The sequence below is a fragment of the Protobothrops mucrosquamatus genome, unplaced genomic scaffold (genome assembly GCF_001527695.2).
Source record: "Protobothrops mucrosquamatus isolate PMUCROS unplaced genomic scaffold, P.Mucros_1.0 scaffold532, whole genome shotgun sequence".
NCBI classification, from domain to species: domain Eukaryota; kingdom Metazoa; phylum Chordata; class Lepidosauria; order Squamata; family Viperidae; genus Protobothrops; species Protobothrops mucrosquamatus.
The window spans coordinates 195,083-207,400 of NW_015386839.1; the positions used below are offsets into that span (position 1 = coordinate 195,083).

The window sequence follows — 12,318 nt, forward strand, 5'->3', positions numbered from 1 at the left end:
ATTTATCCCATGTATTTCTGCTGCATATTAAGTGTCTTCTTACCTTCTGTTTTGATTCTCAGTGCTGTTCTTACCAATGCAAATAAAGTTGCATTAAACATAACAGTTCCATCACTATTCAATGGCATATTCATAGAGACAAGACGCTATGGAGAAGAAAAAGAGAGAAACACAATATTGAATTATGTGGCATATACCATATCAATTCATTATATTGTTTTCCCGGTTTCATTTTTTATAGTAATTGTATTAAGAATTATAATTACAACAGTAAAGACTAATACAAACTGAAAAAAAAACTAATATAATAAAAAGAAAAACTAGAAGGTGCAGAAAAGGAAAAAAATAGAAAGAAATGAAAAGAAAGGAAAAATAAGAATATATTAAGAGAAATATATAACAAATTACTTCCCCCTTCATCACAACATCTATAACAATTTTAATAACTTATCACTATTTCTTAAAATACAACAATCTCTTTTCCCATATCACATCTCTTATCTATAAATATAAATCCTTAAGTTGATGTCAGCAATGTCAATCCCATTGGCATTGACAAAATAACGTGCAGACTGGTGGTGAGAACTAAGGAGAAATTTCCTGATAGAACAATTAATCAGTGGAATAACTTGCCTCCAGAAGTTGTGAATGCTCCAACATTGGAAGTTTTTAAGAAGCGATTGGACAACATTTTGTCTGAAATAGTATAAGGTTTCCTGCCTGAGCAGGAAGTTGGACTAGAAGACCTCCAAGGTCCCTTCCAACTCTGTTATTCTGTATTCTGTCAATTGAAAAATTCAGCTTTACTTGGAATAGCTTACGTTTTGCAATGGTTATCTTCACAATCATCAAACAATAACATCTGTCTATCTCACGTCCTTGAGAAAGTTTTGCTAAAAATGCCAAATCCAGTCTAAACATCTGGCTAATGTAAGCTTTTCCAAGTAAAGTTGCCTTTTGCAATTGACTGATGGTGATTTTGTCAATTTCATGACGTTGATAAAAGTCGCAGTATGTAATGTATTTTAAAGTGTACATTGTGTGGGATTAATTTTAATAACTAGTAATATTGAAACAATATTAACAATACTACTATCCAGAAAATAAATATTTTAAATAAAAATATGAAATGTTAATAAAATGCAACTAAGCAAAAGTTTGCAGTCTAAGAAACCAGTGCACATTTCATGATAATAAAATCTATTCACTACATAATAAAAAAAAAAATCTAGAAATCACAAGCTTTGTGTATTGATATATTGGATGACAATTCCTATTGTCCCCAGTCAATATGACCAATGGTCAAGGTGGACGGGGTTTGTCATCCATCAATATATAAGGAAAAGTAATGCAAAACAGTAACCAGAAGGAAACAGAAACCTATCATACCTTGCAAGCTACCCTGTGAGGACAGAGTTTTCCAAAACCCAGGGGAGGTTGTATCCGACGCAGGAGTGTTACAACATCTAGGTGTTTGATACGTCCTCTACAGGAAAAATAATTTAAAAAAAGGCTTGTCAGGCAATATTCAAGGATATTGATGGCTTCTTTGGAATTAGGTGTCTGATTATACCAGTGTTCTGGATGATTTCTCCTAGCAGTTTCATGTAGATGTTGAACATCAAGGAATATAATAAGTAACCTCATATGAACCACAGAATGTTTGCTTAGGTGTCAAACAATGTGCTTCAGCACTTCCTTTTGGATAGGAAAGACCAAAAGCACTGCAAGAAAGCATTCCTGTGAGGGAATGCAGATGGAGTTGCAGTCTGCACTTGGGAAAAGCAGCTGCAGCCAAACAGACATGCTTCCCACCTTCACTTCCTCAAGGATAGACTCAACGTATCCTTTCTCTCAAGCAGTACAGGTATTGCTTGACTTACGACCACAATTGAGCCCCAACTTTCTGTTGCTAAGCAAGATAAGATAAGATAAGAGATAAGATAACCTTTATTGTCATTTTTATACTGTGGGCACAATGGCACACATCAAAAATGAGATTTAGTTGCCCGCTCTCAAAGTGAAACACATACATGATACACACCTAAACATACTATGTACAACATATGTATAGACCCACATCTCTACATGAGAGTTGTTAAAAGCAGTTTTGCACATTTTATGACCCTTCTTGCAGATATACATAGGCAATCTTACCCCACCTAGGCCCTAGCCTAGGTGGGGTAAGCAAGAAGCGATGTCTGGAATGTATGACTATTACAGGCAAGCAGGAGAACTATCAGTCAACTGCCAGGACCACAAGCTACTGTAAGCAGCCCATTGTGATATGATTTCTGCCTGGAGCTTGGCTTGGAACTTGGCAGCAACCATGCAACCTAATCAACAAGTGCAGGAACATTTGGAGAGAGGCAAGGGCTGTACGCCACTTTATAGACATTAAGACTTTTAACTTGTTAGAAGGACTATCTTTAGGACTTATTTACATGGCTACATCAATTTGCAAAAGCCTAGAAGGGTGGAAAGCCTAGAAAGTGTATGCTACTATACTGCATCTTGTACAGTTATGATCTAAGCTGTGGGGTGTCCAATCTTTGAAAAACAAAGAACACTCACAAATCCCAAATCCTGATTCCACCAGAAGGGCTGGAGTTGGTGATACTGAAACCTACTGAAAATCTAGGACAAGCAGCAAGTCTGCATTTTCGTCATGCAATTTCTGGCAAAGGCAATTTACCAAGTAAATAAAAGGAGTATCAGTATCTCCTGCCAGCCAAAAGCTCAACCGAAATCAATCTAGATAATTAGTATAATTTAGATGCATGCAGAGTTGTGAGGCCACCACCTTTTCAGTTGCCTAGGTGATCAAATGATTAATATGATGGGTGTGTGTGTGCTTAGGAAGCATAATATTAATGACCTTGATTGTTTCTATATTCATATATAATATTTCAGATATATAAGGTTAGAAATTCTCTGAGTGCACTGAGGTGTCTGGACTCAATCATTTTAACTGATTCTGACCTTCTCACCTTTGTAAAGGTTTGTACCAGCCATTATCCTGAATCTAATAAAAAAAAGATCCATCCTAAAGAAATCCCCCACTTTCAGACCATCAGTTCCACCCAAATAGAATACAAAATCCAGCATTTGCCCTGCTACACGTATAAGATTTGATACCATTTGGCTTGATTGTTGCAGAAAACATGAAATCCTAAGCAGCTCCTAAATAGAAACCTGAGTAGATGCTAAACTTTGTAGATAGAGTTACTCAGAGTTCCTTTCTTTTAGGTTGTGTGGCTGGGAACTTACTTGGCTTCAGGATCATACTCTGCCCAAATCCGTTTAAACTCATCCAGATGATGGGGACCCAGAATGGACCAATCACGGGTTAGGTAATCAAAATTATCCATAATAACAGCAACAAAAAGGTTAATGATCTGTAAATAAACACAAAAACATTTGTTCTACTGAAGAAGGTATTTAATGCCAGAATGATTTATATTTCAGACAAAGTGCTTCAACAAAGTGCTTCTCTTGAAAAACAATATGTACACTTAAGATCAAAAGGTGCTAAAAGGGGTTTCAGAATTTGCATATGGCTCAGGGATCACTACTTCGCCTCCCCTGACAATTTTTTTTTGGTTAAAAAATGCATACCACTACACAACTTTTATAGATCGCCATAGCTACTTACTAGAAAGGCACAAAGCATGTAGAAACTGATGAAATAAAATACAGCAAAGCTGCTCCCGCAGGGATGTTCACCTTCAGTATTACTGTTTGGTTCCACAGAGTCATTGTCACACTTCTTATCAGGTAGGCATGCCAGCATGATTTCCTGCCAAGCTTCACCAGTAGCACATCTGTTGAAAAGGGAGTGTAGTGGAGAAGAAGGTGGTTTATCATAACTGGTGGGGAGTTTAAAAATTAAGTACTCAGCAAATGACTCACCAGATAATTGAATCTAGCTGCCTCAGAGATCTACAGCATAGACAAAGTCATACTTCATAAGCAGCCACAGACGTTTGATAAAATGTCTATTGTACCTGATAGTTTTGGGTAGCTGGTCTATTACAAAGCATTTTGAGATTTGTAAAATATCAGATCTTATGCCTCATAAAACAGGTATTAAATTCAGTGGAATTAAAAATCAATTTGGCTTTGGTAGAAAAAGATTAAATCATTTCCCTAAAATATGATTAAATCAAATATGGTTTGTGATTAGAAGATTATTTTATTTTCATTTTTTTCAGTTTTCCAGTGTTGTCTTGCCATCATGGAAGTGGGCGGGGCCAAAATTTAAGTCTTACTGAAGGATTTAAAAAAATATATTTTTAGAATGAACCTGCTGGCTTATCTTAACGATGCCCTTGATTTCTTTAGTTCCTATTGGAAGCTATTGGGAAGCTGCAACATTATTTTTCATTACTGGGGACTTTGAGGGTTTTATATGGGTTGGCATCCTTAATAATAATAATAATAATAATAATAATAATAATAATAATGATAAAGTCGGAAGGGATCTTGGAGGTCATCTAGTCCAACCCCCTGCTCAGGCAGGAAACCCATTTTGGACAAATGGCTGTCCAGTTTCTTCTTAAAAACTTCCAGTGTTGGCGCGTTCACCGCTTCTGGAGGCAGGTTGTTCCACTGGTTAATTGTTCTAACTGTCAGGAAGTTTCTCCTTAGTTCTAGGTTGCTTCTCTCCTTGATCAGTTTCCATCCGTTGCTCCTTGTCCTGCCCTTCAGGCGCTTTGGAAAATAGCTTGACTCTCTCTTCTTTGTGGCCGCCCTGAGATATTGGAACACTGCTATCAAGTCCCCTCTCATCCTTCTCTTCGTTAAACTAGACATACCCAATTCCAGCAACCGTTCCTTATATGTTTTAGCCTCCAGTCCCCTAATCATCTTTGTTGCTCTTCTCTGTGTTGTGACCTACCTGAAAAGCAGGAGTACAGCCTGAGGAAATGTTTGAAAGTTGTTGTTCCGATTGATGTCTGTAGTATCATTTAATGCAATTTTACCAAACACCTAATAAAAGAAAAAGTTGATTCAAGGTAACGTTTCATTCCACAAGATATTCCTGTATCTGATAGTCTTAATATTCTTATTCTAATAAACTTATAAAATATACATATATTATATAATATACTTACAACAGTTCATTTTATGACCATTCGAAGTTACAATGGCACTGAAAAAAGTGACTTATGAACATTTTTCACACCTACAACTATTGCAGCATCCCTGTGGTCACATGATCAAAATTCAGATGCTTGGCAAATGTCTCATATTTATGATGGTTGCATTGTCTTGCAAAGTCAATGGGGAAGCCAGATTCACTTAACAGCCATGTTACTAACTTAACAACTGTAGTGATTCACTTAATAACTGTGGCAAGAAAAGTCGTAAAATGGGGCAAAATTTACTTAACAAATATCTTACCTAGGAACAGAAATTTTGGGCTCAATTGTGGTCGTAAGTCGAGGATTACCTGTATTTGCATGGTTCTGATATCTCAGTTCAACATTTGACATCTTCCCACTGCACTGGGTGTACATCTGATTGACAGTCTCCTTCTATATTACACCATTTAAACTGATCAAATCTTTTTATTTTGGGTTTAGATCTTAAGGTTTTTACGATCATACACTATTCCAATTTGCTCAATAAACATTTTGCAGACTTTTCATTTTGCTTCATCTATACAATAAGTACTCTTCTTTATATGTACAAATGATATTAATAAAAATAGTAAACTATTTTAAAATGAAATACTGGAGATATAATACAGGGCACAAGATTAATTATCATATTAAGTAAGAGGGCTAATTATTCTGTTTCTACATAAACCATCCTAAAATTGCTTAGGGAGGCTAAAAATCTTGTGCTAAGAAATCCTGCATATTACTGTACTCTTATGATATTTGTAAGGAAGCAGTTACGTAAAGTTTAATTTTCTCAATTTTACCTTCAATAAGTACACTATTTTCAAGATTTTCAAAGACCAGTACTTCTTTTTTGAGATGAAATTAATGAAATGTTGGAAATGTGAAAAACATAAGGGACATCTTGGGTTGGCATCTTGGGTTTCAAATGGTTGATCTGTTAATGCTTTCACTCTCTTGACCTGCATGCTTCACCGAAACCCAACTTAGCCTAGTAGCCTGATGCTGCACTATTAGTTGAACTGCTACTGGTTATGTTTCCTTCATTTTCACTCTATGCTTACATCTTTTGGGCAATCGTGAATGCAGATTATGAATGATGTGATAGACTATAGTAAGGAGTGGATTCTTAAGAGAACTATGAATTCCAGAAGAGGAAGAGGCAACTCAGTTCAGCTATTATGCAAGAGAGAAAGAGGGTGAAGACAGTCCCTTCTTATTAGTTGATACAGTATGTTGTAGATGCAGATAGTACAGTGGCAAGATTTTGTCTATAGACGTGAAACAATAAAGGACTCAGCTTGGAAGAATTGCTACATGTTATTCTTGGTTTGGGGCCTGGCAGATGGTAAGATAAGAAATAATTCTATAAATAATCAAAACAGCCTGAATCTCTTATGCTCGTCTTGGTACTTGAGAAAAAAGTGGATGGTTTGGAAAATACTGCAGGTTTAGAGCATCTGCACATCCTTCCATTTTCTGAAAGAGTTTTCTGTTCCTAATGACCTCAAAGGGAAAGTGAGTCGTAAAAATGTAAGTTTTCTTTTCTGCAGATTTATGTAGCCTAATCCATGTTACTTTAGTCACATAATGAAACATCTGCAAGCAAACAACTGAGTTTGTTGAACACTAAGGACTCCACTAAACTATTTTTAAAAATCTGGTCTGATAAGTCTTTGTGAGAATTTTAGGCTCAAATATCCTGAGCTATGCTGGAATCAAAAATATTGGGTGAATCATGAAAATGCCTTGAGCAGTACAAGTAGTCTTCGACTTACAACAGTTCATTTAGTGACCATTCAAAGTTACGGTCACTAAAATAGTGACCTATAACAGTTTTTCACACTTAAGGCCATTGTAGCATTGCCATGGTCACGAGAACAATATTTGGGGTCATGTGATCACCTTTTGTGAACTTCTGAAAAGCAAAGTCAATGGAGAAGCCAGATTCACTTAACAACCATGTTCATAACTTAACAACTGCCATGATTCACTTAACAAGTGTCTCACTTAGCAACAGAAATTTTGGACTCAATTGTGGTCATATGTCGAGGACTACCTGTACTTCAGCGCCTCTAATGTGCCACTGCAAATCCTTAAAATCTCCATGTATGCATTAGAGTATGCATTTAATATATTATGCATCTAATATAGTTTATGCACGCACCCCTACTGTATAAAATATGAATATCTGCAATTTTATAGGGTATGAGCATTATACCAAATTAGCGATGATAGAGAGGAACAGCAAACTAGTCACTCAATCACTTGTGCTGATCAAACAAACACAGATGACTTGCTTCCTGGTCTAAGGCTAGGCAGTAATTATCACTAGCGTGGATAGGAGACAACGCACAGAGAACAAACTAGAATCTCAGATCGTGGGTGTCCATCTGGCAATCTGGTATCTTATGTAATATATTTTCTTTTGAGGTTCATATGCAAAACCTTTGGAAATTCTGGTTGAACTCTGCACATATGCAGATTGTTCTGACAGTTGTAAATGCTGACAGTAACCCGCTTTTTAAAAGCAGAGAAATGCAAAACAGTAGTGCAAATTAAGCATCCAAACCAGACAGAACTTTTAAAGGGAGGTTCTTTTAAGTCAGTCGCCCGAGGAGCCCTGGAACTCTCTGGGTTCAGATTCTCCAACTCACTAGTTAGTAATGACAGTTGCAGCTGTTCTGAGGGGGCGCTGGGAGTTACTATTGCAAGAGGACAAATTAAACACTCTGAGGCAGGCCATAGTTTTCATTTCAGGAAAGAAGACGGTAAGGCAGAGTTTCTACATGGAGAGATTTCTTTTGTCTTTTAGACTCTGCACATAATCACGAGTACCACTTCGGCTAAAATCTGCCTTTTATTTTAGTTAACAGCAACATGAAGAAATGATTGCAGTGCTGAAAAAGAAAAAAAGCACAAAAGCAAATTCTTTTTCTGACCATGTTTACTGAGTCGTTAGGTGAGGGTTGGGCACCCAGCCAAGTTTCATGCCTATGGGAGGATGAGAACTCAGTTTCTAGTTCAGCACCTTTAGCCATTACACCAAACTGGCATTACTGTTATTAACCCACACATAAAATTAATTTAAAATTTTAATTTAGCCAGAATAAATTGGCATTTTAATTTTAGACGCCTTGACTTCATGTTCAGGTAATAGGCCACCATATGAAGTCTTTGACTTCACTTGAAGATTCTTTTCTTAATAGTTTCTGTAATTCCCTCTCCACATACTTGCAACAGTAAATATTAAATCTTGGAAAGACACTTACCTGCATCCCAATCACAGCGTAGATAAAAAACAGCATCACTATTAATAGAGCCACATAGGGGAGAGCCTGGCAAAAAAAATCAAAAGCAGGTAATGATGAATCATTTATTAAGAAAGCTAGCTTTTTGGAACTTAGGATACAATATTCCCATATTGAAAGCACCTGAGAGCACTGTACAACCTATGTAAAATGCATATGAATGCATTTACGTATGATGATGCATCAGAAAGTAAAAAATTAGATGATCTTGTGATTTCCCTTTAAAAACTTGTATGCACCATACTATGATTAATGTAAACTACTTATTTCTCCACTAGATGACTCTACTGATCCATTGTTGTTTTGCCATAACTAATCCTAACAAAAACATTCTATCTCTCTTAAATCATTACTATTTCTTCTCACATTAATATTTTTCTTAGAGTAAACAGTGCTTGCTGCCTATTATCTATCAGATCTATAAAACCATTTTTCTTAATATTTATATATATATATTTCTCTCCAGATAGATGATGATTTCAGCATTTGTTGTAATAAGAATTTAGCTGTAACTTTAATCACCATCAATAACTCTTCCCTATTTAAAAATTGTATGTCAACTGTTACATTAATACTTTTAAAAAGTAAGATAATTGTAAAAGAAAAATATAGTCAAATATTTAGAAATGAGGAACACATAGAATAAGAGCAAAAACTACCCAGTATAGAAATATGGATCCAATATTTTGAATTGCAGTATTTTGGAGTACATACATATGAGAAAAAGATTATCATAATTCACTCAATAAGAAATTATTTGAGCTCCACTAATTTTATTTCCATCAATGGGCATGGAGCTTTACAAAGAGAAACTGTGCTGAAAAAGTAGTCCAGTAGATATTACACTCTGGTCATCATATTTCAGAGATAATGGAGAAATATTGCTTCCTGAAATTAGAAGGAAAGCGAACATATCATCTTGTTCCACTTAGACAATCAAATTTTATTTATCTATAATTGTCTGAGGAACTTCTAAGAAGTAATAATGTTATTCAAGAGTTGAATTCCTCTTGCAGCCACCATGTTTCTGCATTACATGGGCATGTATACATGTTATAAAGAATTGCAGGTAGTCCTCAACTTACAAGCACAATTGGGACCATAATTCCATTTAATCAAGGTGCTTAAGTGAGTTGTGCCTCATTTTACGATCCTTTTTGGCAAGTTGTTAAGCAAATCCAGCTTCCTCCATTGTCATTGTTGGAAGCCAGATCAGAAGGTTGTAAATGGCAATCACATGACACCAGGATGCTGCAGCCAGCTGCCAAGCGCCTGAATTTTGATCATGTGACTATGGGGATGCAGCATGTGACTATGGGGATGCAGCAGTGATTATAAGTGCAAGGACTGGTTGTAAGTTACTTTTTTCCAGTGCCATTAAAACTTTGAATGGTCACTAAATGAATAGTTGTAAGTTGAGAACTACCAGTATGTAGGATTGACCTGGGAATCTCAAAAATTCAGCAAGAGATGCATAGAGAATAAATCTGAAAGAAACACTCTGCAGGTAGAGAATTGGTATGCCGCAGAAAGAACTCAGTAGGTTTGATTTGGACTGGAGACTGCTAAAAATGTATTTGCATGGGACCTTTTCTGAAGTCTCGGGTCTGTCTCCTGGTCAGCTGTATTCTTTTTATATATAAAAGAATATCTGTCACGCTCTTTTAATTTTTAAAATGATAAGGTGTGATTAAATAATTGTTGTGGAGTCAGGTGACCTTGACATTGAAATAGTTCCAGCCACACATCTCAGTTTTGTGGCTACCTGCATAGATTTCACCCTTGCATCCATGATTTTATGTCAGTTGGAAAGCAAGACCAAGATATGCATAAGGGTTTGGGTCTCTTGTCATGTTTGGACTGAGTCCACTTGCCAGTAATGGCCATAGATCAGCCTTCCCCTACCTGGTGCTCTTAAGATGTGTTGGGACTATCACTCCCATCATCCCCAGCCAGCATGTGGTCCAACACATCTGGAGGGTGCTATATTGGGGAATGTTGCATAGCTGAATGATTCCCCAATTGCATCAGCAAGCTGACCTGATGGACGGAAAGTGCATCACCTTTATTTTAATATAAAAACAATTTTACTATAAAATTGTTGTATTCACTTTTTGCCTTAACACTTGTATTGACAGGAATAAAACCCTCAGTTTAGGGTCCAATAATTTTGCATTTGGAGAAGTGTGCGACTCTTACAAATTTCTTTTTTTTAAAAAATAACTGTTTATGTTTGAGTTTCAAAATCCTCTACCCCGCCAGGCTTCATTCCATCCATCCTAATTTTGAGATTCTTGGAAATAGAAACTAATTTGTCCTGGGCAGAGACCATTCAGAAATTGTTGCTGTATCCCATAATAAACATGTAATGCAAGGAGCAGACTGAAACGTCACTGCTTCCCTGAGATAAGGCCACATAAAGCAGAAGGAAGGAGTACCTGGAAAGACTTGATGAAGGTCCAAAGCAGCGTGCGGATGCCCTCCCCTCGACTCAAGAGCTTCACCAGACGCATCACACGGAAGAGTCGGAAAAAGGTGATTGAGATGCGAGAGTTGTCCTCTGTGTTCTGGAATCCATTGGCACAGAGGGGCAGTAGTTACAACAGCAGGTGAAGAAAACCCACCCTGGGCCACAGAAAATGCGATTTCACAGGAAGAGTTCACTGCACTGTTCCCCTGCCTTAGAAACCCCCCCCCCATCTTTTACTCTCCTAATCTCTTCTCTAAACCCCTATGATTAATCTGTGTTTCCCACATCCTTCTTCTCAATTCACTGTGGTTCTTTAGGAGCATTTCAAACATCATTCTCCTTGTTTTAACAAAAACAACTTGCCAGGGCTCTTGCTAGTAGTGTGAAGCCATGTTTGCCTACCCCTGGCCTACCTCATTGATTAAAGGGTCATAACAAATGGCCAGGCAGAGCATTTGGGTGCGAAATTATTTAGTCTGCGAAACTTAGGCATGCAGTTACATTTTTCTCCACAATATAATGAAATTATATTTCACAATGTAATGATATTAGTACAATGAAATCATAGAAGCGTAGCTGTAGTTTACATTGTATCGGGGTTTTAAGAAGGAATATTGCAGATACTTGGCTCCTTGTTTTTTTAAAAAAAACTGCACACACAAATGTACCATGTTGTTTGATTGGGAGAAAGACTGATTATCCAAAATGCTATAAACAGATGCTGTTACGTTTGTGTAAATATTAAATATGTCAGAATAGGATTCTTCCTCCCTTGTACTGAAAAAAGTGATACCCCACATTTGGGCAGTTTAGAAGGAATGTGCAATTAAATGAAATCCTGATACTCAGATACAGAGTAAGTAGGCTCTACAGAATGTGTTTCATTTTGTTGCATGCTGAATAAGAAGTTCCTACTCCAAAAGGAGGTAGCATTGTTTAGCCATACAGACTTACAACCCAGCAAATAGCATGCAATCTAACTGGGATAAGGGGACCTTCTCTGTTCTCTTCCCTGCAGAAATCCCACAAGAATTGATGCATACGTTGTATTTGGAAACAATATGTCTGAAGCATGCTTATATGGGATTTCTTCTTGCAAGGGAAAGTCCTAGCTTTAAAATATGTTCACTTTATCTCTGATATACTTAATCTCAGCAATATGAGGAGCAATAGTCATTTCAAAGTTTGCTTTTAAAAGAAACACTTTTCAATGTGTCCTGCATTATAAAAATAAATTCAGTTAGAAGGATCCAAGATGAGACCCACACTAGTGCTTCTTGTGTTTTGCATACTACATCTTCGCTTATTTTCCCTGTCCCCAATTTTATTTCTCATGACCCCTGGGTATTTCCCACAGCCTGTCCACTGCCCAGATAATATAGTTATTTTGGCCTGCCACTACTGTTTA

General features: G+C 36.8%; 1 protein-coding gene across 1 annotated transcript in view; it reads right to left on the bottom strand.

Moving 5' to 3' along the window:
- Positions 1-12,318, bottom strand: part of CACNA1C (calcium voltage-gated channel subunit alpha1 C) — a 182,976-nt gene that overhangs the window by 27,041 nt on the left and 143,617 nt on the right. The window contains exons 27-33 of the mRNA XM_015816939.1: positions 10,879-11,007; positions 8,402-8,467; positions 4,901-4,992; positions 3,656-3,824; positions 3,271-3,398; positions 1,390-1,486; positions 44-146 (exon numbers count right to left, since the gene is read on the bottom strand). Of these exons, the coding sequence (XP_015672425.1) occupies positions 44-146; positions 1,390-1,486; positions 3,271-3,398; positions 3,656-3,824; positions 4,901-4,992; positions 8,402-8,467; positions 10,879-11,007 (784 nt within the window). The remainder of the gene's footprint in view (positions 1-43; positions 147-1,389; positions 1,487-3,270; positions 3,399-3,655; positions 3,825-4,900; positions 4,993-8,401; positions 8,468-10,878; positions 11,008-12,318) is intronic.